The 26,199-nt window shown below is 40.1% G+C and overlaps 4 protein-coding genes across 4 annotated transcripts; all 4 read right to left on the minus strand.

The window, feature by feature from the left end:
• Positions 1-327: 327 nt before the first annotated feature.
• LOC147987691 (putative indole-3-pyruvate monooxygenase YUCCA10) lies at positions 328-2,002 on the minus strand. Its single transcript, XM_087540407.1, has 4 exons — positions 1,304-2,002; positions 810-1,043; positions 601-723; positions 328-507 (listed from the first exon to the last, which is right to left on the minus strand). The coding sequence occupies exons 1-4, from the start codon at positions 2,000-2,002 to the stop codon at positions 328-330; spliced, it is 1,236 nt and encodes a 411-aa protein (XP_087396533.1).
• Positions 2,003-6,720: 4,718 nt separating this feature from the next.
• Positions 6,721-8,395, minus strand: LOC147987692 (putative indole-3-pyruvate monooxygenase YUCCA10). Its single transcript, XM_087540408.1, has 4 exons — positions 7,697-8,395; positions 7,203-7,436; positions 6,994-7,116; positions 6,721-6,900 (listed from the first exon to the last, which is right to left on the minus strand). The coding sequence occupies exons 1-4, from the start codon at positions 8,393-8,395 to the stop codon at positions 6,721-6,723; spliced, it is 1,236 nt and encodes a 411-aa protein (XP_087396534.1).
• A 4,068-nt stretch (positions 8,396-12,463) lies between these two features.
• On the minus strand, positions 12,464-14,138 carry LOC147987693 (putative indole-3-pyruvate monooxygenase YUCCA10). The gene is made up of 4 exons (XM_087540409.1): positions 13,441-14,138; positions 12,946-13,180; positions 12,737-12,859; positions 12,464-12,643 (listed from the first exon to the last, which is right to left on the minus strand). Exons 1-4 carry the CDS (start codon positions 14,136-14,138, stop codon positions 12,464-12,466), a joined length of 1,236 nt encoding a protein of 411 aa, XP_087396535.1.
• A 4,507-nt stretch (positions 14,139-18,645) lies between these two features.
• LOC147987694 (putative indole-3-pyruvate monooxygenase YUCCA10) lies at positions 18,646-20,320 on the minus strand. Its single transcript, XM_087540410.1, has 4 exons — positions 19,622-20,320; positions 19,128-19,361; positions 18,919-19,041; positions 18,646-18,825 (listed from the first exon to the last, which is right to left on the minus strand). Exons 1-4 carry the CDS (start codon positions 20,318-20,320, stop codon positions 18,646-18,648), a joined length of 1,236 nt encoding a protein of 411 aa, XP_087396536.1.
• Between the last annotated feature and the right edge of the window lie 5,879 nt (positions 20,321-26,199).

Raw genomic sequence — 26,199 nt, forward strand, 5'->3', positions numbered from 1 at the left:
ACTGATGGGGTAAACATGCCACAAGAGATTTTGGTATAGATAATAGTGTATTGAGCGCATGCCTTTTGCACATATAATTTCAAGTAAATAAAATATAATACACAGTTGTAGGTTCAACCAAAATTAGAAATCTCTCCGCGTAATGAGAGTACATAGCCCTTGATTATAGTATAATAGTACATATCTCTCCGGGGCTCATATGAACCTTAAAATAAACATAAATTTACTTGTCTAAAAGCTAGATACAAAGGTGACACAATGGATATATTTCTCAAAGAATCAACCTTCTAGCATGCTTGCCATGGTAAAATACATGTAAAAGATGATTTAACTTGACATAGAGTCCATCATAGATTTGATGTCATTAGCGATATTCTTGGCATCTGTTGCAATACCAGCTAATCCTCTCCTCGCCAACCCAGCACAGTAAAGCCCATTTCCACCTTTCCAATGATTCGGATATTTTTGGATGGGTAGTCCGTTGCCATTTAACATGCTCTCACCATTCTGGATTAAAAACACATAGACCCTGTTAGCAGATTTAATAATGGTTACACCAAGAAAACAAACTCAGACATGTTCAAACACAAGCTATATTACCTTGAGCCACATATTTGCCGTGCTTTTGTATCCAGTTGCAAACACAATTGCATCAAATGACATTCTTTTGCTGCATTGAAATTTAATTATGTTGCCCTTGATCTTACTAATGCTCCCTTGAACCTTTAGGAGATAAAAAATACATTGATAACTTGGCATATCAAATCAACATATGTTATAAATTTATGCCATGTCAAGGATATACTTACTTTGATGATGCCTTTTTTGATCAATCCAACAGTCCCAACATCAATTACTGCAGATCGGCCTGTTTCTGATTTGAGGGTCATTGGACCCATTTTTGGCCTTGTGATGCCATGCTGTGACAGGTCTCCAAATATTAAATACGCTACCATCACAAGGAGTTTATCGACTAGATTCAATGGAAGACGGTGAGCAAGTGTCATCCCCAAACGAATTAATTCCTTTGTCATTACATGAATCTGCAACCACAAAACATGTCACACCTCTTTTGAAGTATGCACTATAAAAATAGAATTTCTTCTTTCAAGAAATAAATTTTTGTCATGTGGTTCCTCTAGTCTTTGAGTTGTTTGTGTGTGATATAAAACAGTCCATCTCTTTTTCTATGTGAAATACTTCCTATTAGTAATAACACTAAAAATTGCATCTATTCTATTAATAACTATACTAAGAGTTTGCGTTCATGCATCCAATGAAAATATATAGTGCATGTACGTACCGGGCTTCGTATAACAATCGATGTGTTGGCACCATGGGTCGCAAGGTCATAAGCAATTTCCATCCCGGAGTTGCCAGATCCAATGACCAATACATTCTTGCCAGAGTAGCTCTTGCCTGACTTGTAGCTTGAGGAGTGGATAACATCACCTGGAAAGTTTTCCAGTCCAGGGAACATTGGAATATTCTCTGCACTATTCTCACCACTTGCCACAACAAGAAACTTCGCCGTGAACTTGACTGTGGTGCACTTTGACATGTCCTTTGCCACAATGGACCAACATTTTTCATCATTGTCATATGTGGATGACTCCACGCTGGTGAGATACTTTGGTTGAATGTTGAAACGCTCAACATAGTCATCCAAGTACTTCACAAACAAGGTTTTTGGTATGTACGTTGGTGCATCTACAGGGTATGACATGTGTGGCAACTCACAGAACTCCTTTGCGAGATGCAGCTTGAGGCGATCATACGCGCGGTTGCGCCAGAGTGACGCGCTACAGCTCTCGCGCTCGACGATGGCATAAGGAATTGAGAATTGGCTAAGGCATGCTGCCGTTGCGAGGCCTGCTGGCCCAGCACCAACAATCAACACTGTAACACCCTCCATTTCAAAGAGAAGACTTGACAAAGCTATGGGATAAGTTCGGTGGTAGTCCAGTGTTTGTGTGTTTGCTCGATGAACTTTGGATGACATGCTCGTGTATGGGGGCATATATATACTGGTATCCTTCATGGGCCAATCTGTTTTATGGATTGAGGGATGAAAAAGGTAAATATTTATTGAGGCCTAATCCTAGTGTGTAGGAGTATTTCCATCTAAAAATGGAGCCGTTGTTGGTTGTGAAGGCGTGTACTGATACAAAATAGGTAGGAAACACACCGTTGATCGATTGTTGGTATTGGAAACTTATCGACCATCTTTTTTATGTGTAGATTAAAGATTCTTCATGTTTCTTTCCTTTTGCATCATCACCAATGACAATTACTACTCTAATAATATTCAAGTGTTTCTTCCTCTTTGTATACGATATAGGATATTATAAGGATAAGTCTGATTTCCAAACACACATTTATAGGCAAAGTCAAATATAATGTGGATGACAAAAGGAAACAATCATCTGAGAAGGATTTGTTACCAACCATGTTAACCGGTTTTGTCGGCTAGTTTTGCATCCGGTTCAGTTGTATGATGGTCAGTTTTGGTTTTGCCTCCGGTTGAGTTGACGACCATTACCATACCTTTGGTGTCAACACAACGAGCCGTTCGATGTTGTGAACAAAAAGAAGTGGAACTTTAGTTCAAATATTTGAAACCATTTTTTTAATATAAATTCGTTTCTATACTGAACACTTGTTTAATGTGAGGCCATATTTGAACTTTGGTACATGCATATTGTCGTATGCCTGAACATCAAATTGAACGCTCATTGTATTTTTAACTCTACACACCAGAGTGTGGATATATTTTGTTAAAAAGATAATAAACCAATTTACTGAAAATCAAAATTGTCAATCCTGTCTCAATGCGGTTTTGCAAACTTGTGTGGTTCCAAACTGACTGACACAGATTAATCACAATTGTACGCAACTTCCATGCAAAACTGAACTGGAGAAGTGGATCTCGTACAGTTCATCGGATTTTGATTTGCCCAACAGAATAATCCACTACCTTCTGTGACTTACATTTAGCATGGCACAAACTGCAGACTAAACCTATCGAATAGATGATTACATTCGATTTACGACCGTCGAGTCCAAATGATTTCAACATCTATCAGACTACCACTCTGCCTCCCGCAGTTGGATCTTCTAAAGACTTGTGTGCTGGGTAGGTATATTCAGGCCTTCCTCACATGAAGGATCGTGTGGTACAGACAAGTAGCATCTTCTCTTCTTTCCAGATGGTCACTTCCCTTGGATCATTTTTGCGTGCGGAGGAACTCCCGCATTTCTTGGTGGAACTCCCCACTCACTATCAACCGCATCTTCTTCGCGTCCTCCCACAACAAGTACCCATTATCCCTTGCGTGGTCACAACATTGGTCAAACATGTCCTACGCAAATAAGCGGCACCCAGATGTAAGTATAGTGGTAATCAGACTACTAGAGTACATGTTTTGAAATGTGTCCAAGCATCGTCCATCCGCAAGGAGCTGAAAGGGTTTGATGGGTGAAGGGTTTATTAATCCAACTGTCCCAACTCAATCGTTGTGGGTCGGTTGGTTTCTAACTTGAGGGTCATTCGACCATCTTTGGTTTTTGGGCCTTGTGACTCCATATACCTCGATCGATCTCCAAATATGACATTCGCTACCATCACAAAGAGGTCACCCACTAGATTTAGTGAAACAAAGTGAGCAAGTGTCATTCCAGCTAAATTAATTCTCTTGTCATCACATGAATCTGCAACCAAAAGACATGTCACGCCTCTTTTGAAGCATGCCTGATAGAACAAAATTTCATAGAATATCTTCTTTCAATTGTTATTTTTTGTCATGTAGTTCCTCTAGTTGTTTGTCGTTTGGGCGTGATATAAAACAGTCCATCTCTTATATATGTGAAATACTTTCTATTAGTAATAATACTGAAAAAAATGCATCTCTTCTATGTAACCACAAATTCACGTTCTAAATAGTAATTTTCCGTCATATGGTGTTCCAAATTTTAGATTTAAGTTTCTAAATCAGTTCACATATATTTTTAATGATTTATTAGTACGTCAGCTAGCCCATGTAGTTTCACACGTTGATAATTTGTGCCATTCGAAGACTGAATAGTACGTGGAGGATCTCCTCCTGTTGCTCCTGCTGCTGCTTGAGGGCCTCGCGGAGGATCTTGGCGCTGATGGAGGAGGGCACGAACTCCTCCTCCTCGGCCTGGTGGCGCTTGGCGGCGCCGGAGCGACGACGCTTCCCGGCGTCGGCCACCGCATCGGCATCGGTGCCGAGCGGCAGGCGGCTGCCCTTGGGCTGCTTCTTGGAGGACTTGTGCTTCTTGCCAGTCATGGCCGCTGGCTCGGGCCTCGGTGGTGGTCTGCCGGGTAGGAGGTGGGGCGGCGAGGGACGGAGGTGGGGAGGGAGACGGCGGCGCTGCATAGTAAAACCCTAGAGGAGGAAGGAGGATGGCGGATTGGCGGGTTTTGTTTTTGTGGACTTGTGGACTTGTGGAGGCCTCGCTCGTCATTGCTGGGCCTGCTTGCTTCTTCTCCTTGCTTAAGGGGCCGGCCCATCATGTCATACTCAGGAGGCTGGCCGAACAATGCCTCAGATTTTTTTGAATGATTTGAAGATTGCTTGAACAATGCATCAGTTAAATGTGCTATTTTGAAAAAAGGGAAATCGGAATACAGAGGTACACTCCGCCAATCCATGAGCGTGTTAATATCATATTTCAGTTACTGGTTATAGTTGCTTTTAGCTAATTCAAGTTTGGCATTAGCAATCTTTTCCATCCGAGTATATTTTGTCTTGGAAGTCAGTAAATTCCAATGAGTCATCAGTTGATAAAAGCGATAGACAAAACTGGGAGAAGCTCATCCACTATATATGCTTTATTCCGTCAGTTCACATTGTAAAAAAGGGTACTTAGGATTTCTTATTGTCTTGATTCAAATGATGTTCTATATATCCCATTGAAACTTTTATAAATCCAATGTTGGTGTTTCTCCAAAAAGAAAACAAATGATTGCTTGTTATGCCTTCAAATATAATGAACATTCAGTATATATGCAAGTAGCCGCCTTCTTCGTCATGTAAGTGCCTTATTTTTGAAATATATAATTGCGCATTTGAGTCAGATCTATATATCTAGGTAGATGACTAGGATCTCTCTAGAAGTGCCAACTAGAAAACAAACCGACATTATGAGAGAAAAGTTCTACTTATTATTTTCAACTATAAAAATATGAGTAATGAGGCAGATTCCTCCAAATATTCCAAATACTTTGATGATGATTTTTTTATTAATCCAAAAGTCCGAACATCAATCACTATGGACCGGTAGGTTTCTAACTTGAGGGTCGTTGTGATCCATTTTTGGTTTTGGGCCTTGTGATGCCATGCCTCCATAGGTCTCCAAATATGAAATTCGCTGCCGTCACAAAGAGGTTATTCACTAGATTTAGTGAAAGATGGTGAGCAAGTGTCATCCCAACTGAATAAATTCTGTTGTCATCACATGAATCTGCAACCAAAAGACATGTCACACCTCTTCTGAAGCATGCATGATAAAACAAAATTTCATAGAATTTCTTCTTGCAAAAGTTAATTGTTTGTCATGTAGTTCCTCTAGTCGTTTGTTTGTTTGTGCGTCATATCAAACAGTCCATCTCTTATATATGTGAAAACTTTCTATTAGTAATAATCCCTGTTCAAGAATTCATCCGATTAACCAGTTAACTTGCCGATTAATCCCTACTCGTAGGGTCACCGAGTAGCCGATTAACTGATTAATCACCCGAGTAATTGATTAAATGGCCGATTAACTTTCCGATTAGCCTATTAATCCCCTACTCCCGAACCAACCGAGCAGCTACCAGTTAACGATTTCCTCAACAATGGTAATAATACTAAAAAAATGGATCTCTTCCAGTGGTAACTATACTAAAAAATTGTGTTCATGTACCCAGTGAAAATATATAGTGCATGTAGTACATATCAGGCTTCGTATAACAATCGGAGTATTGGCACCATGGTCGCAAGGTAATAAGCAATTTATATCCAAGAATATGCGGATGGATACCTTGGATCTCAGCCGATGGAAAACTTACTGCATACTGCAAACCCTGCGCTTCGGGCACAACAAACTGTGTCCACAACAGTTAAGGATACGTGTATCACGTAACCACAAATACACGTTCTAAATAGTAGTTTTCCGTCATATGGTGTTCTAAGTTTTAGTTTTAAGTTTCTAAATATGTTCACAAATATTTTTAATGATTTATAGTACGTCAGCTACCCCATGCAGATGCATGGGATGATAACTAGTGCCATTCTACGACTGAATAGCACTACAGTACCGACGATGGATGTAGTGAACTATGCATTTATTTTAGGATGATGTGATTACTACATCCTACAGTTGTATACTGATGGGGTAAACATGCCACAAGAGATTTTGGTATAGATAATAGTGTATTGAGCGCATGCCTTTTGCACATATAATTTCAAGTAAATAAAATATAATACAAAGTTGTAGGTTCAACCAAAATTAGAAATCTCTCCGCGTAATGAGAGTACATAGCCCTTGATTATAGTATAATAGTACATCTCTCTCCGGGGCTCATATGAACCATAAAGTAAACATAAATTTACTTGTCTAAAAGGTAGATACAAAGGTGACACAATGGATATATTTCTCAAAGAATCAACCTTCTAGCATGCTTGCCATGGTAAACTACATGTAAAAGATGATTTAACTTGACATAGAGTCCATCATAGATTTGATGTCATTAGCGATATTCTTGGCATCTGTTGCAATACCAGATAATCCTCTCCTCGCCAACCCAGCACAGTAAAGCCCATTTCCACCTTTCCAATGATTCGGATATTTTTGGATGGGCAGTCCGTTGCCATTTAACATGCTCTCACCATTCTGGATTAAAAACACATAGACCCTGTTAGCAGATTTAATAATGGTTACACCAAGAAAACAAACTCAGACATGTTCAAACACAAGCTATATTACCTTGAGCCACATATTTGCCGTGCTTTTGTATCCAGTTGCAAACACAATTGCATCAAATGACATTCTTTTGCTGCATTGAAATTTAATTATGTTGCCCTTGATCTTACTAATGCTCCCTTGAACCTTTAGGAGATAAAAAATACATTGATAACTTGGCATATCAAATCAACATATGTTATAAATTTATGCCATGTCAAGGATATATTTACTTTGATGATGCCTTTTTTGATCAATCCAACAATGCCAACATCAATTACTGCAGATCGGCCTGTTTCTGATTTGAGGGTCATTGGACCCATTTTTGGCCTTGTGATGCCATGCTGTGACAGGTCTCCAAATATTAAATACGCTACCATCACAAGGAATTTATCCACTAGATTCAATGGAAGACGGTGAGCAAGTGTCATCCCCAAACGAATTAATTCCTTTGTCATTACATGAATCTGCAACCACAAAACATGTCACACCTCTTTTGAAGTATGCATTATAAAAATAGAATTTCTTCTTTCAAGAAATAAATTTTTGTCATGTGGTTCCTCTAGTCTTTTAGTTGTTTGTGTGTGATATAAAACAGTCCATCTCTTTTTCTATGTGAAATACTTCCTATTAGTAATAACACTAAAAATTGCATCTATTCTATTAATAACTATACTAAGAGTTTGCGTTCATGCATCCAATGAAAATATATAGTGCATGTACGTACCGGGCTTCGTATAACAATCGATGTGTTGGCACCATGGGTCGCAAGGTCATAAGCAATTTCCATCCCGGAGTTGCCAGATCCAATGACCAATACATTCTTGCCAGAGTAGCTCTTGCCTGACTTGTAGCTTGAGGAGTGGATAACATCACCTGGAAAGTTTTCCAGTCCAGGGAACATTGGAATATTCTCTGCACTATTCTCACCACTTGCCACAACAAGAAACTTCGCCGTGAACTTGACTGTGGTGCACTTTGACATGTCCTTTGCCACAATGGACCAACATTTTTCATCATTTTCATATGTGGATGTCTCCACGCTAGTGAGATACTTTGGTTGAATGTTGAAACCCTCAACATAGTCATCCAAGTACTTCACAAACAAGGTTTTTGGTATGTACGTTGGTGCATCTACAGGGTATGACATGTGTGGCAACTCACAGAACTCCTTTGCGAGATGCAGCTTGAGGCGATCATACGCGCGGTTGCGCCAGAGTGACGCGCTACAGCTCTCGCGCTCGACGATGGCATAAGGAATTGAGAATTGGCTAAGGCATGCTACCGTTGCGAGGCCTGCTGGCCCAGCACCAACAATCAACACTGTAACACCCTCCATTTCAAAGAGAAGACTTGACAAAGCTATGGGATAAGTTCGGTGGTAGTCCAGTGTTTGTGGGTTTGCTCGATGAACTTTGGATGACATGCTCGTGTATGGGGGCATATATATACTGGTATCCTTCATGGGCCAATCTGTTTTACGGATTGAGCGATGAAAAAGGTAAATATTTATTGAGGCCTAATCCTAGTGTGTAGGAGTATTTCCATCTAAAAATGGAGCCGTTGTTGGTTTTGAAGGCGTGTACTGATACAAAATAGGTAGGAAACACACCGTTGATCGATTGTTGGTATTGGAAACTTATCGACCATCTTTTTTATGTGTAGATTAAAGATTCTTCATGTTTCTTTCCTTTTGCATCGTCACCAATGACAATTACTACTCTAATAATATTCAAGTGTTTCTTCCTCTTTGTATACGATATAGGATATTATAAGGATAAGTCTGATTTCCAAACACACATTTATAGGCAAAGTCAAATATAATGTGGATGACAAAAGGAAACAATCATCTGAGAAGGATTTGTTACCAACCATGTTAACCGGTTTTGTCGGCTAGTTTTGCATCCGGTTCAGTTGTATGACGGTCAGTTTTGGTTTTGCCTCCGGTTGAGTTGACGACCATTGCCATACCTTTGGTGTCAACACAACGAGCCGTTCGATGTTGTGAACAAAAATAAGTGGAACTTTAGTTCAAATATTTGAAACCATTTTTTTTAATATAAATTCCTTTCTATACTGAACACTGTTTAATGTGAGGCCATATTTGAACTTTGGTACATGCATATTGTCCTATGCCTGAACATCAAATTGAACGCTCATTGTATTTTTAACTCTACACACCAGAGTGTGGATATATTTTGTTAAAAAGATAATAAACCAATTTACCGAAAATCAAAATTGGCAATCTTGGTGGAACTCCCCACTCACTATCATCCGCATCTTCTTCGCGTCCTCCCACAACAAGTACCCGTTATCCCTTGCGTGGTCACAACATTGATCGAACATGTCCTACGCAAATAAGCGGCACCCAGATGTAAGTATAGTGGTAATCAGACTACTAGAGTACAGGTTTTGAAATGTGTCCAAGCACCGTCCATCCGCAAGGAGCTGGAAGGATTTGATGGGTGAAGGGTTTGTTAATCCAACTGTCCCAACTCAATCGTTGTGGGTCGGTTGGTTTCGAACTTGAGGGTCATTCGACCATTTTTGGTTTTGGGCCTTGTGACGCCATATACCTCGATCGATCTCCAAATATGACATTCGCTACCATCACAAAGAGGTCACCCACTAGATTTAGTGAAACAAAGTGAGCAAGTGTCATCCCAACTAAATTAATTCTCTTGTCATCACATGAATCTGCAACCAAAAGACATGTCACGCCTCTTTTAAAGCATGCCTGATAGAACAAAATTTCATAGAATTTCTTCTTTCAATTGTTATTTTTTGTCATGTAGTTCCTCTAGTTGTTTTGCCGTTTGTGCGTGATATTAAACAGTCCATCTCTTATATATGTGAAATACTTTCTATTAGTAATAATACTGAAAAATGCATCTCTTCTATGTAACCACAAATTCACATTCTAAATAGTAGTTTTCCGTAATATGGTGTTCCAACTTTTAGATTTAAGTTTCTAAATCAGTTCACAGATATTTTTAATGATTTATTAGTACGTCAGCTAGCCCATGTAGTTTCACACGTTGATAATTTGTGCCATTCGAAGACTGAATAGTACGTGGAGGATCTCCTCCTGTTGCTCCTGCTGCTGCTTGAGGGCCTCGCGGAGGATCTTGGCGCTGATGGAGGAGGGCACGAACTCCTCCTCCTCGGCCTGGTGGCGCTTGGCGGCGCCGGAGCGACGACGCTTCCCGGCGTCGGCCACCGCATCGGCGTCGGCGCCGAGCGGCAGGCGGCTGCCCTTGGGCTGCTTCTTGGAGGACTTGTGCTTCTTGCCAGTCATGGCCGCTGGCTCGGGCCTCGGTGGTGGTCTGCCGGGTAGGAGGTGGGGTGGCGGGGGACGGAGGTGGGGAGGGAGACGGCGGCGCTGCATAGTAAAACCCTAGAGGAGGAAGGAGGATGGCGGATTGGCGGGTTTTGTTTTTGTGGGCTTGTGGAGGCCTCGCTCGTCATTGCTGGGCCTGCTTGCTTCTTCTCCTTGCTTAAGGGGCCGGCCCATCATGTCATACTCAGGAGGCTGGCCGAACAATGCCTCAGATTTTTTTGAATGATTTGAAGATTGCTCGAACAATGCATCAGTTAAATGTGCTATTTTGAAAAAAGGGAAATCGGAATACAGAGGTACACTCCGCCAATCCATGAGCGTGTTAAGATTATATTTCAGTTACTGGTTATAGTTGCTTTTAGCTAATTCAAGTTTGGCATTAGCAATCTTTGCCATCCGAGTATATTTTGTATTGGAAGTCAGTAAATTCCAATGAGTCATCAGTTGATAAAAGCGATAGACAAAACTGGGAGAAGCACATCCCATATATATGCTTTATTCCGCCAGTTCACATTGTAAAAAAGGGTACTTAGGATTTCTTATTGTCCTGATTCAAATGATGTTCTATATATCCCATTGACACTTTTATAAATCCAATGTTGGTGTTTCTCCAAAAAGAAAACAAATGATTGCTTGTTATGCCTTCAAATATAATGAACATTCAGTATATATGCAAGTAGCCGCCTTCTTCGTCATGTAAGTGCCTTATTTTTGAAATATATAATTGCGCATTTGAGTCAGATCTATATATCTAGGTAGATGACTAGGATCTCTCTAGAAGTGCCAACTAGAAAACAAACCGACATTATGAGAGAAAAGGTCTACTTATTATTTTCAACTATAAAAATATGACTAATGAGGCAGATTCCTCCAAATATTCCAAATACTTTGATGATGATTTTTTTATTAATCCAAAAGTCCCAACATCAATCACTATGGATCGGTAAGTTTCTAACTTGAGGGTCGTTGTGATCCATTTTTGGTTTTGGGCCTTGTGATGCCATGCCTCCATAGGTCTCCAAATATGAAATTCGCTGCCGTCACAAAGAGGTTATTCCCTAGATTTAGTGAAAGATGGTGAGCAAGTGTCATCCCAACTGAATAAATTCTGTTATCATCATATGAATCTACAACCAAAAGACATGTCACACCTCTTCTAAAGCATGCATGATAAAACAAAATTTCATAGAATTTCTTCTTGCAAAAGTTAATTGTTTGTCATGTAGTTCCTCTAGTCGTTTGTTTGTTTGTGCGTCATATCAAACAGTCCATCTCTTATATATGTGAAAACTTTCTATTAGTAATAATACTAAAAAAATGGATCTCTTCCAGTGGTAACTATACTAAAAAAATGTGTTCATGTACCCAGTGAAAATATATAGTGCATGTAGTACATATCAGGCTTCGTATAACAATCGGAGTATTGGCACCATGGTCGCAAGGTAATAAGCTATTTATATCCAAGAATATGCGGATGGATACCTTGGATCTCAGCTGATGGAAAACTTACTGCATACTGCAAACCCTGCGCTTCGGGCACAACAAACTGTGTCCACAACAGTTAAGGATACGTGTATCACGTAACCACAAATACACGTTCTAAATAGTAGTTTTCCGTCATATGGTGTTCTAAGTTTTAGTTTTAAGTTTCTAAATATGTTCACAAATATTTTTAATGATTTATAGTACGTCAGCTACCCCATGCAGATGCATGGGGTGATAACTAGTGCCATTCTAAGACTGAATAGCACTACAGTACCGGCGATGGATGTAGTGAACTATGCATTTATTTTAGGCTGATGTGATTACTACATCCTACAGTTGTATACTGATGGGGTAAACATGCCACAAGAGATTTTGGTATAGATAATAGTGTATTGAGCGCATGCCTTTTGCACATATAATTTCAAGTAAATAAAATATAATACACAGTTGTTGGTTCAACCAAAATTAGAAATCTCTCCGCGTAATGAGAGTACATAGCCCTTGATTATAGTATAATAGTACATCTCTCTCCGGGGCTCATATGAACCTTAAAATAAACATAAATTTACTTGTCTAAAAGCTAGATACAAAGGTGACACAATGGATATATTTCTCAAAGAATCAACCTTCTAGCATGCTTGCCATGGTAAACTACATGTAAAAGATGATTTAACTTGACATAGAGTCCATCATAGATTTGATGTCATTAGCGATATTCTTGGCATCTGTTGCAATACCAGCTAATCCTCTCCTCGCCAACCCAGCACAGTAAATCCCATTTCCACCTTTCCAATGATTCGGATGTTTTTGGATGGGCAGTCCGTTGCCATTTAACATGCTCTCACCATTCTAGATTAAAAACACATAGACCCTGTTAGCAGATTTAATAATGGTTACACCAAGAAAACAAACTCAGACATGTTCAAACATAAGCTATATTACCTCGAGCCACATATTTGCCGTGCTTTTGTATCCAGTTGCAAACACAATTGCATCAAATGACATTCTTTTGCTGCATTGAAATTTAATTATGTTGCCCTTGATCTTACTAATGCTCCCTTGAACCTTTAGGAGATAAAAAATACATTGATAACTTGGCATATCAAATCAACATATGTTATAAATTTATGTCATGTCAAGGATATACTTACTTTGATGATGCCTTTTTTGATCAATCCAACAGTCCCAACATCAATTACTGCAGATCGGCCTGTTTCTGATTTGAGGGTCATTGGACCCATTTTTGGCCTTGTGATGCCATGCTGTGACAGGTCTCCAAATATTAAATACGCTGCCATCACAAGGAGTTTATCCACTAGATTCAATGGAAGACGGTGAGCAAGTGTCATCCCCAAACGAATTAATTCCTTTGTCATTACATGAATCTGCAACCACAAAACATGTCACACCTCTTTTGAAGTATGCACTATAAAAATAGAATTTCTTCTTTCAAGAAATAAATTTTTGTCATGTGGTTCCTCTAGTCTTTCAGTTGTTTGTGTGTGATATAAAACAGTCCATCTCTTTTTCTATGTGAAATACTTCCTATTAGTAATAACACTAAAAATTGCATCTATTCTATTAATAACTATACTAAGAGTTTGCGTTCATGCATCCAATGAAAATATATAGTGCATGTACGTATCGGGCTTCGTATAACAATCGATGTGTTGGCACCATGGGTCGCAAGGTCATAAGCAATTTCCATCCCAGAGTTGCCAAATCCAATGACCAATACATTCTGGCCAGAGTAGCTCTTGCCTGACTTGTAGCTTGAGGAGTGGATAACATCACCTGGAAAGTTTTCCAGTCCAGGGAACATTGGAATATTCTCTGCACTATTCTCACCACTTGCCACAACAAGAAACTTCGCCGTGAACTTGACTGTGGTGCACTTTGACATGTGCTTTGCCACAATGGACCAACAATTTTCATCATTGTCATATGTGGATGACTCCACGCTGGTGAGATACTTTGGTTGAATGTTGAAACGCTCAACATAGTCATCCAAGTACTTCACAAACAAGGTTTTTGGTATGTACGTTGGTGCATCTACAGGGTATGACATGTGTGGCAACTCACAGAACTCCTTTGCGAGATGCAGCTTGAGGCGATCATACGCGCGGTTGCGCCAGAGTGACGCGCTACAGCTCTCGCGCTCGACGATGGCATAAGGAATTGAGAATTGGCTAAGGCATGCTGCCGTTGCGAGGCCTGCTGGCCTAGCACCAACAATCAACACTGTAACACCCTCCATTTCAAAGAGAAGACTTGACAAAGCTGTGGGATAAGTTCGGTGGTAGTCCAGTGTTTGTGTGTTTGCTCGATGAACTTTGGATGACATGCTCGTGTATGGGGGCATATATATACTGGTATCCTTCATGGGCCAATCTGTTTTACGGATTGAGCGATGAAAAAGGTAAATATTTATTGAGGCCTAATCCTAGTGTGTAGGAGTATTTCCATCTAAAAATGGAGCCGTTGTTGGTTGTGAAGGCGTGTACTGATACAAAATAGGTAGGAAACACACCGTTGATCGATTGTTGGTATTGGAAACTTATCGACCATCTTTTTTATGTGTAGATTAAAGATTCTTCATGTTTCTTTACTTTTGCATCGTCACCAATGACAATTACTACTCTAATAATATTCAAGTGTTTCTTCCTCTTTGTATACGATATAGGATATTATAAGGATAAGTCTGATTTCCAAACACACATTTATAGGCAAAGTCAAATATAATGTGGATGACAAAAGGAAACAATCATCTGAGAAGGATTTGTTACCAACCATGTTAACCGGTTTTGTCGGCTAGTTTTGCATCCGGTTCAGTTGTATGATGGTCAGTTTTGGTTTTGCCTCCGGTTGAGTTGACGACCATTGCCATACCTTTGGTGTCAACACAACGAGCCGTTCGATGTTGTGAACAAAAAGAAGTGGAACTTTAGTTCAAATATTTGAAACCATTTTTTTAATATAAATTCATTTCTATACTGAACTCTCGTTATATGTGAGGCCAGATTTTAACTTTGGTACATGCATATTGTCCTATGCCTGAACATCAAATTGAACGCTCATTGTATTTTTAACTCTACACACCAGAGTGTGGATATATTTTGTTAAAAAGATAATAAACCAATTTACTGAAAATCAAAACTGTCAATCCTGTCTCAATGCGGTTTTGCAAACTTCTGTGGTTCCAAACTGACTAACACACATTAATCACAATTGTACGCAACTTCCATGCAAAACTGAACTGGAGAAGTGGATCACGTACAGTTCATCGGATTTTGATTTACCCAACAGAATAATCCACTACCTTCTGTGACTTACATTTAGCATGACACAAACTGCAGACTAAACCTATCGAACATATGATTACATTCGATTTACGACCGTCGAGTCCAAATGATTTCAACATCTTCCAGACTACCACTCTGACTCATGCAGTTGGATCTTCTAAAGACTTGTCTGCTGGGTATGTATATTCAGGCCTTCCTCACATGAAGCATCGTGTGGTACAGACAAGTAGCATCTTCTCTCCTTTCCAGATGGTCACTTCCCTTGGATCATTTATTCGTGCGGAGGAACTCCCGCATTTCTTGGTGGAACTCCCCACTCACTATCATCCGCATCTTCTTCGCGTCCTCCCACAACAAGTACCCGTTATCCCTTGCGTGGTCACAACATTGATCGAACATGTCCTACGCAAATAAGCGGCACCCAGATGTACGTATAGTGGTAATCAGACTACTAGAGTACAGGTTTTGAAATGTGTCCAAGCACCGTCCATCCGCAAGGAGCTGGAAGGGTTTGATGGGTGAAGGGTTTATTAATCCAACCGTCCCAACTATATCGTTGTGGGTCGGTTGGTTTCGAACTTGAGGGTCATTCGACCATTTTTGGTTTTGGGCCTTTTGACGCCATACACCTCGATCGATCTCCAAATATGACATTCGCTACCATCACAAAGAGGTCACCCACTAGATTTAGTGAAACAAAGTGAGCAAGTGTCATCCCAACTAAATTAATTCTCTTGTCATCACATGAATCTGCAAACAAAAGACATGTCACGCCTCTTTTGAAGCATGCCTGATAGAACAAAATTTCATAGAATTTCTTCTTTCAATTGTTATTTTTTGTCATGTAGTTCCTCTAGTTGTTTTGCCGTTTGTGCGTGATATTAAACAGTCCATCTCTTATATATGTGAAATACATTCTATTAGTAATAATACTGAAAAATGCATCTCTTCTATGTAAACACAAATTCACGTTCTAAATAGTAATTTTCCGTCATATGGTGTTCCAACTTTTAGATTAAGTTTCTAAATCAGTTCACATATATTTTTAATGATTTATTAGTACGTCAGCTAGCCCATGTAGTTTCACACGTTGATAATTTGTGCCATTCGAAGACTGAATAGTACGTGGAGGATCTCCTCCTGTTGCTCCTGCTGCTGCTTGAGGGCCTCGCAGAGGATCTTGGCGCTGATGGAGGAGGGCACGAACTCCTCCTCCTCGGCCTGGTGGCGCTTGGCGGCGCCGGAGCGACGACGCGTCCCGGCGTCGGCCACCGCATCGGCGTTGGCGCCGAGCGGCAGGCGGCTGCCCTTGGGCTGCTTCTTGGAGGACTTGTGCTTCTTGCCAGTCATGGCCGCTGGCTTGGGCCTCGGTGGTGGTCTGCCGGGTAGGAGGTGGGGCGGCGGGGGACGGAGGTGGGGAGGGAGACGGCGGCGCTGCATAGTAAAACCCTAGAGGAGGAAGGAGGATGGCAGATTGGCGGGTTTTGTTTTTGTGGACTTGTGGAGGCCTCGCTCGTCATTGCTGGGCCTGCTTGCTTCTTCTCCTTGCTTAAGGGGCCGGCCCATCATGTCATACTCAGGCGCCTGGCCGAACAATGCCTTAGATTTTTTTGAATGATTTGAAGATTGCTCGAACAATGCATCAGTTAAATGTGCTATTTTGAAAAAACGGAAATCGGAATACAGAGGTACACTCCGCCAATCCATGAGTGTGTTAAGATTATATTTCAGTTACTGGTTATAGTTGCTTTTAGCTAATTCAAGTTTGGCATTAGCAATCTTTGCCATCCGAGTATATTTTGTCTTGGAAGTCAGTAAATTCCAATGAGTCATCAGTTGATAAAAGCGATAGACAAAACTGGGCGAAGCTCATCCACTATATATGCTTTATTCCGTCAGTTCACATTGTAAAAAAGGGTACTTAGGATTTCTTATTGTCCTGATTCAAATGATGTTCTATATATCCCATTGACACTTTTATAAATCCAATGTTGGTGTTTCTCCAAAAAGAAAACAAATGATTGCTTGTTATGCCTTCAAATATAATGAACATTCAGTATATATGCAAGTAGCCGCCTTCTTCGTCATGTAAGTGCCTTATTTTTGAAATATATAATTGCGCATTTGAGTCAGATCTATATATCTAGGTAGATGACTAGGATCTCTCTAGAAGTGCCAACTAGAAAACAAACCAACATTATGAGAGAAAAGGTCTACTTATTATTTTCAACTATAAAAATATGACTAATGAGGCAGATTCCTCCAAATATTCCAAATACTTTGATGATGATTTTTTTATTAATCCAACAGTCCCAACATGAATCACTATGGATCGGTAGATTTCTAACTTGAGGGTCGTTGTGATCCATTTTTGGTTTTGGGCCTTGTGATGCCATGCCTCGATAGGTCTCCAAATATGAAATTCGCTGCCGTCACAAAGAGGTTATTCACTAGATTTAGTGAAAGATGGTGAGCAAGTGTCATCCCAACTGAATAAATTCTGTTGTCATCACATGAATCTGCAACCAAAAGACATGTCACACCTCTTCTGAAGCATGCATGATAAAACAAAATTTCATAGAATTTCTTCTTGCAAAAGTTAATTGTTTGTCATGTAGTTCCTCTAGTCGTTTGTTTGTTTGTTTGTGTGTCGTGTCAAACAGTCCATCTCTTATATATGTGAAAACTTTCTATTAGTAATAATACTATAAAATGGATCTCTTCCAGTGGTAACTATACTAAAAAATTGTGTTCATGTACCCAGTGAAAATATATAGTGCATGTAGTACATATCAGGCTTCGTATAACAATCAGAGTATTGGCACCATGGTCGCAAGGTAATAAGCAATTTATATCCAAGAATATGCGGATGGATACCTTGGATCTTAGCCGATGGAAAACTTACTGCATACTGCAAACCCTGCGCTTCGGGCACAACAAACTGTGTCCACAACAGTTAAGGATACGTGTATCACGTAACCACAAATACACGTTCTAGATAGTAGTTTTCCGTCATATGGTGTTCTAAGTTTGAGTTTTAAGTTTATAAATGTGTTCACAAATATTTTTAATGATTTATAGTACGTCAGCTACCCCATGCAGATGCATGGGATGATAACTAGTGCCATTCTAAGACTGAATAGCACTATAGTACCGACGATGGATGTAGTGAACTATGCATTTATTTTAGGCTGATGTGATTACTACATCCTACAGTTGTATACTGATGGGGTAAACATGCCACAAGAGATCTTGGTATAGATAATAGTGTATTGAGCGCATGCCTTTTGCACATATAATTTCAAGTAAATAAAATATAATACACAGTTGTAGGTTCAACCAAAATTAGAAATCTCTCCGCGTAATGAGAGTACATAGCCCTTGATTATAGTATAATAGTACATCTCTCTCTGGGGCTCATATGAACCTTAAAATAAACATAAATTTACTTGTCTAAAAGCTAGATACAAAGGTGACACAATGGATATATTTCTCAAAGAATCAACCTTCTAGCATGCTTGCCATGGTAAACTACATGTAAAAGATGATTTAACTTGACATAGAGTCCATCATAGATTTGATGTCATTAGCGATATTCTTGGCATCTGTTGCAATACCAGCTAATCCTCTCCTCGCCAACCCAGCATAGTAAAGCCCATTTCCACCTTTCCAATGATTCAGATATTTTTGGATGGGCAGTCCGTTGCCATTTAACATGCTCTCACCATTCTGGATTAAAAACACATAGACCCTGTTAGCAGATTTAATAATGGTTACACCAAGAAAACAAACTCAGACATGTTCAAACACAAGCTATATTACCTTGAGCCACATATTTGCCGTGCTTTTGTATCGAGTTGCAAACACAATTGCATCAAATGACATTCTTTTGCTGCATTGAAATTTAATTATGTTGCCCTTGATCTTACTAATGCTCCCTTGAACCTTTAGGAGATAAAAAATACATTGATAACTTGGCATATCAAATCAACCTATGTTATAAATTTATGTCATGTCAAGGATATACTTACTTTGATGATGCCTTTTTTGATCAATCCAATAGTCCCAACATCAATTACGGCAGATCGGCCTGTTTCTGATTTGAGGGTCATTGGACCCATTTTTGGCCTTGTGATGCCATGCTGTGACAGGTCTCCAAATATTAAATACGCTGCCATCACAAGGAGTTTATCCACTAGATTCAATGGAAGACGGTGAGCAAGTGTCATCCCCAAACGAATTAATTCCTTTGTCATTACATGAATCTGCAACCACAAAACATGTCACACCTCTTTTGAAGTATGCACTATAAAAATAGAATTTCTTCTTTCAAGAAATAAATTTTTGTCATGTGGTTCCTCTAGTCTTTCAGTTGTTTGTGTGTGATATAAAACAGTCCATCTCTTTTTCTACGTGAAATACTTCCTATTAGTAATAACACTAAAAATTGCATCTATTCTATTAATAACTATACTAAGAGTTTGCGTTCATGCATCCAATGAAAATATATAGTGCATGTACGTACCGGGCTTCGTATAACAATCGATGTGTTGGCACCATGGGTCGCAAGGTCATAAGCAATTTCCATCCCGGAGTTGCCAGATCCAATGACCAATACATTCTTGCCAGAGTAGCTCTTGCCTGACTTGTAGCTTGAGGAGTGGATAACATCACCTGGAAAGTTTTCCAGTCCAGGGAACATTGGAATATTCTCTTCACTATTCTCACCACTTGCCACAACAAGAAACTTCGCCGTGAACTTGACTGTGGTGCACTTTGACATGTCCTTTGCCACAATGGACCAACATTTTTCATCATTGTCATATGTGGATGACTCCACGCTGGTGAGATACTTTGGTTGAATGTTGAAAAGCTCAACATAGTCATCCAAGTACTTCACAAACAAGGTTTTTGGTATGTACGTTGGTGAATCTACAGGGTATGACATGTGTGGCAACTCACAGAACTCCTTTGCGAGATGCAGCTTGAGGCGATCATACGCGCGGTTGCGCCAGAGTGACGCGCTACAGCTCTCGCGCTTGACGATGGCATAAGGAATTGAGAATTGGCTAAGGCATGCTGCCGTTGCGAGGCCTGCTGGCCCAGCACCAACAATCAACACTGTAACACCCTCCATTTCAAAGAGAAGACTTGGCAAATCCGTGGGATAAGTTCGGTGGTAGTCCAGTGTTTGTGTGTTTGCTCGATGAACTTTGGATGACATGCTCGTGTATGGGGGCATATATATACTGGTATCCTTCATGGGCCAATCTGTTTTATGGATTGAGGGATGAAAAAGGTAAATATTTATTGAGGCCTAATCCTAGTGTGTAGGAGTATTTCCATCTAAAAATGGAGCCGTTGTTGGTTGTGAAGGCGTGTACTGATACAAAATAGGTAGGAAACACACTGTTGATCGATTGTTGGTATTGGAAACTTATCGACCATCTTTTTTATGTGTAGATTAAAGATTCTTCATGTTTCTTTCCTTTTGCATCGTCACCAATGACAATTACTACTCTAATAATATTCAAGTGTTTCTTCCTCTTTGTATACGATATAGGATATTATAAGGATAAGTCTGATTTCCAAAAACACATTTATAGGCAAAGTCAAATATAATGTGGATGACAAAAGGAAACAATCATCTGAGAAGGATTTGTTACCAACCATGTTAACCGGTTTTGTCGGCTAGTTTTGCATCTGGTTCAGTTGTATGATGGCCAGTTTTGGTTTTGCCTCCGGTTGAGTTGACGACCATTGCCATACCTTTGGTGTCAACACAACGAGCCGTTCGATGTTGTGAACAAAAAGAAGTGGAACTTTAGTTCAAATATTTGAAACCATTTTTTTAATATAAATTCGTTTCTATACTGAACACTCGTTTAATGTGAGGCCATATTTGAACTTTGGTACATGCATATTGTCCTATGCCTGAACATCAAATTGAACGCTCATTGTATTTTTAACTCTACACACCAGAGTGTGGATATATTTTGTTAAAAAGATAATAAACCAATTTACTGAAAATCAAAATTGTCAATCCTGTCTCAATGCGGTTTTGCAAACTTGTGTGGTTCCAAACTGACTGACACAGATTAATCACAATTGTACGCAACTTCCATGCAAAACTGAACTGGAGAAGTGGATCTCGTACAGTTCATCGGATTTTGATTTGCCCAACAGAATAATCCACTACCTTCTGTGACTTACATTTAGCATGGCACAAACTGCAGACTAAACCTATCGAATAGATGATTACATTCGATTTACGACCGTCGAGTCCAAATGATTTCAACATCTATCAGACTACCACTCTGCCTCCCGCAGTTGGATCTTCTAAAGACTTGTCTGCTGGGTAGGTATATTCAGGCCTTCCTCACATGAAGGATCGTGTGGTACAGACAAGTAGCATCTTCTCTTCTTTCCAGATGGTCACTTCCCTTGGATCATTTTTGCGTGTGGAGGAACTCCCGCATTTCTTGGTGGAACTCCCCACTCACTATCAACCGCATCTTCTTCGCGTCCTCCCACAATAAGTAACCATTATCCCTTGCGTGGTCACAACATTGGTCAAACATGTCCTACGCAAATAAGCGGCACCCTGATGTAAGTATAGTGGTAATCATACTACTAGAGTACATGTTTTGAAATTTGTCCAAGCACCGTCCATCCGCAAGGAGCTGAAAGGGTTTGATGGGTGAAGGGTTTATTAATCCAACTGTCCCAACTCAATCGTTGTGGGTCGGTTGGTTTCTAACTTGAGGGTCATTCGACCATTTTTGGTTTTGGGCCTTGTGACTCCATATACCTCGATCGATCTCCAAATATGACATCCGCTACCATCACAAAGAGGTCACCCACTAGATTTAGTGAAACAAAGTGAGCAAGTGTCATCCCAGCTAAATTAATTCTCTTGTCATCACATGAATCTGCAACCAAAAGACATGTCACGCCTCTTTTGAAGCATTCCTTATAGAACAAAATTTCATAGAATAAATTCTTTCAATTGTTATTTTTTGTCATGTAGTTCCTCTAGTTGTTTGTCGTTTGGGCGTGATATAAAACAGTTCATCTCTTATATATGTGAAATACTTTCTATTAGTAATAATACTGAAAAAAATGCATCTCTTCTATGTAACCACAAATTCACGTTCTAAATAGGAATTTTCCGTCATATGGTGTTCCAACTTTTAGATTTAAGTTTCTAAATCAGTTCACAGATATTTTTAATGATTTATTAGTACGTCAGCTAGCCCATGTAGTTTCACACGTTGATAATTTGTGCCATTCGAAGACTGAATAGTACGTGGAGGATCTCCTCCTGTTGCTCCTGCTGCTGCTTGAGGGCCTCGCGGAGGATTTTGGCGCTGATGGAGGAGGGCACAAACTCCTCCTCCTCGGCCTGGTGGCGCTTGGCGGCGCCGGAGCGACGGCGCTTCCCGGCGTCAGCCACCGCGTCGGCGTCGGCGCCGAGTGGCAGGCGGCTGCCCTTGGGCTGCTTCTTGGAGGACTCGTGCTTCTTGCCGGTCATGGCCGCTGGCTCGGGCCTCTTTGTATACGATATAGGATATTATAAGGATAAGTCTGATTTCCAAACACACATTTATAGGCAAAGTCAAATATAATGTGGATGACAAAAGGAAACAATCATCTGAGAAGGATTTGTTACCAACCATGTTAACCGGTTTTGTTGGCTAGTTTTGCATCCGGTTCAGTTGTATGATGGTCAGTTTTGGTTTTGCCTCCGGTTGAGTTGACGACCATTGCCATACCTTTGGTGTCAACACAACGAGCCGTTCTATGTTGTGAACAAAAAGAAGTGGAACTTTAGTTCAAATATTTGAAACCATTTTTTTAATATAAATTCATTTCTATACTGAACTCTTGTTATATGTGAGGCCAGATTTTAAATTTGGTACATGCATATTGTCCTATTTCTGAACATCAAATTGAACGCTCATTGTATTTTTTACTCTGCACACCAGAGTGTGGATATATTTTGTTAAAAAGATAATAAACCAATTTACTGAAAATCAAAATTGTCAATCCTGTCTCAATGCGGTTTTGCAAACTTCTGTGGTTCCAAACTGATTAACACAGATTAATCACAATTGTACGCAACTTCCATGCAAAACTGAACTGGAGAAGTGGATCACGTACAGTTCATCGGATTTTGATTTACCCAACAGAATAATCCACTACCTTCTGTGACTTACATTTAGCATGACACAAACTGCAGACTAAACCTATCGAACATATGATTACATTCGATTTACGACCGTCGAGTCCAAATGATTTCAACATCTACCAGACTACCACTCTGACTCATGCAATTGGATCTTCTAAAGACTTGTCTGCTGGGTACGTATATTCAGGCCTTCCTCACATGAAGGATCGTGTGGTACAGACAAGTAGCATCTTCTCTCCTTTCCAGATGGTCACTTCCCTTGGATCATTTATTCGTGCGGAGGAACTCCCGCATTTCTTGGTGGAACTCCCCACTCACTATCATCCGCATCTTCTTCGCGTCCTCCCACAACAAGTACCCGTTATCCCTTGCGTGGTCACAACATTGATCGAACATGTCCTACGCAAATAAGCGGCACCCAGATGTAAGTATAGTGGTAATCAGACTACTAGAGTACATGTTTTGAAATGTGTCCAAGCACCGCCCATCCGCAAGGAGCTGAAAGGGTTTGATGGGTGAAGGGTTTATTAATCCAACCGTCCCAACTATATCGTTGTGGGTCGGTTGGTTTCGAACTTGAGGGTCATTCGACCATTTTTGGTTTTGGGCCTTTTGACGCCATACACCTCGATCGATCTCCAAATATGACATTCGCTACCATCACAAAGAGGTCACCCACTAGATTTAGTGAAACAAAGTGAGCAAATGTCATCCCAACTAAATTAATTCTCTTTTCATCACATGAATCTGCAAACAAAAGACATGTCACGCCTCTTTTGAAGCATGCCTGATAGAACAAAATTTCATAGAATTTCTTCTTTCAATTGTTATTTTTTGTCATGTAGTTCCTCTAGTTGTTTTGCCGTTTGTGCGTGATATTAAACAGTCCATCTCTTATATATGTGAAATACTTTCTATTAGTAATAATACTGAAAAATGCATCTCTTCTATGTAAACACAAATTCACGTTCTAAATAGTAATTTTCCGTCATATGGTGTTCCAACTTTTAGATTAAGTTTCTAAATCAGTTCACAGATATTTTTAATGATTTATTAGTACGTCAGCTAGCCCATGTAGTTTCACACGTTGATAATTTGTGCCATTCGAAGATTGAATAGTACGTGGAGGATCTCCTCCTGTTGCTCCTGCTGCTGCTTGAGGGCCTCGCGGAGGATCTTGGCGCTAATGGAGGAGGGCACGAACTCCTCCTCCTCGGCCTGGTGGCGCTTGGCGGCGCCGGAGCGACGACGCTTCCCGGCGTCGGCCACCGCATCGGCGTTGGCGCCGAGCGGCAGGCGGCTGCCCTTGGGCTGCTTCTTGGAGGACTTGTGCTTCTTGCCAGTCATGGCCGCTGGCTCGGGCCTCGGTGGTGGTCTGCCGGGTAGGAGGTGGGGCGGCGGGGGACGGAGGTGGGGAGGGAGACGGCGGCGCTGCATAGTAAAACCCTAGAGGAGGAAGGAGGATGGCGGATTGGCGGGTTTTGTTTTTGTGGACTTGTGGACTTGTGGAGGCCTCGCTCGTCATTGCTGGGCCTGCTTGCTTCTTCTCCTTGCTTAAGGGGCCGGCCCATCATGTCATACTCAAGAGGCTGGCCGAACAATGCCTTAGATTTTTTTGAATGATTTGAAGATTGCTCGAACAATGCATCAGTTAAATGTGCTATTTTGAAAAAAGGAAAATCGGAATACAGAGGTACACTCCTCCAATCCATGAGTGTGTTAAGATTATATTTCAGTTACTGGTTATAGTTGCTTTTAGCTAATTCAAGTTTGGCATTAGCAATCTTTGCCATCCGAGTATATTTTGTCTTGGAAGTCAGTAAATTCCAATGAGTCATCAGTTGATAAAAGCGATAGACAAAACTGGGCGAAGCTCATCCACTATATATGCTTTATTCCGTCAGTTCACATTGTAAAAAAGGGTACTTAGGATTTCTTATTGTCCTGATTCAAATGATGTTCTATATATCCCATTGACACTTTTATAAATCCAATGTTGGTGTTTCTCCAAAAAGAAAACAAATGATTGCTTGTTATGCCTTCAAATATAATGAACATTCAGTATATATGCAAGTAGCCGCCTTCTTCGTCATGTAAGTGCCTTATTTTTGAAATATATAATTGCGCATTTGAGTCAGATCTATATATCTAGGTAGATGACTAGGATCTCTCTAGAAGTGCCAACTAGAAAACAAACCAACATTATGAGAGAAAAGGTCTACTTATTATTTTCAACTATAAAAATATGACTAATGAGGCAGATTCCTCCAAATATTCCAAATACTTTGATGATGATTTTTTTATTAATCCAACAGTCCCAACATGAATCACTATGGATCGGTAGATTTCTAACTTGAGGGTCGTTGTGATCCATTTTTGGTTTTGGGCCTTGTGATGCCATGCCTCGATAGGTCTCCAAATATGAAATTCGCTGCCGTCACAAAGAGGTTATTCACTAGATTTAGTGAAAGATGGTGAGCAAGTGTCATCCCAACTGAATAAATTCTGTTGTCATCACATGAATCTGCAACCAAAAGACATGTCACACCTCTTCTGAAGCATGCATGATAAAACAAAATTTCATAGAATTTCTTCTTGCAAAAGTTAATTGTTTGTCATGTAGTTCCTCTAGTCGTTTGTTTGTTTGTTTGTGTGTCGTGTCAAACAGTCCATCTCTTATATATGTGAAAACTTTCTATTAGTAATAATACTATAAAATGGATCTCTTCCAGTGGTAACTATACTAAAAAATTGTGTTCATGTACCCAGTGAAAATATATAGTGCATGTAGTACATATCAGGCTTCGTATAACAATCAGAGTATTGGCACCATGGTCGCAAGGTAATAAGCAATTTATATCCAAGAATATGCGGATGGATACCTTGGATCTTAGCCGATGGAAAACTTACTG

Source organism: Triticum urartu, chromosome 2A, assembly GCF_056163025.1.
Source record: "Triticum urartu cultivar PI428250 chromosome 2A, HENAU_Tu73, whole genome shotgun sequence".
In the NCBI taxonomy this organism is placed as follows: Eukaryota; Viridiplantae; Streptophyta; class Magnoliopsida; order Poales; family Poaceae; genus Triticum; species Triticum urartu.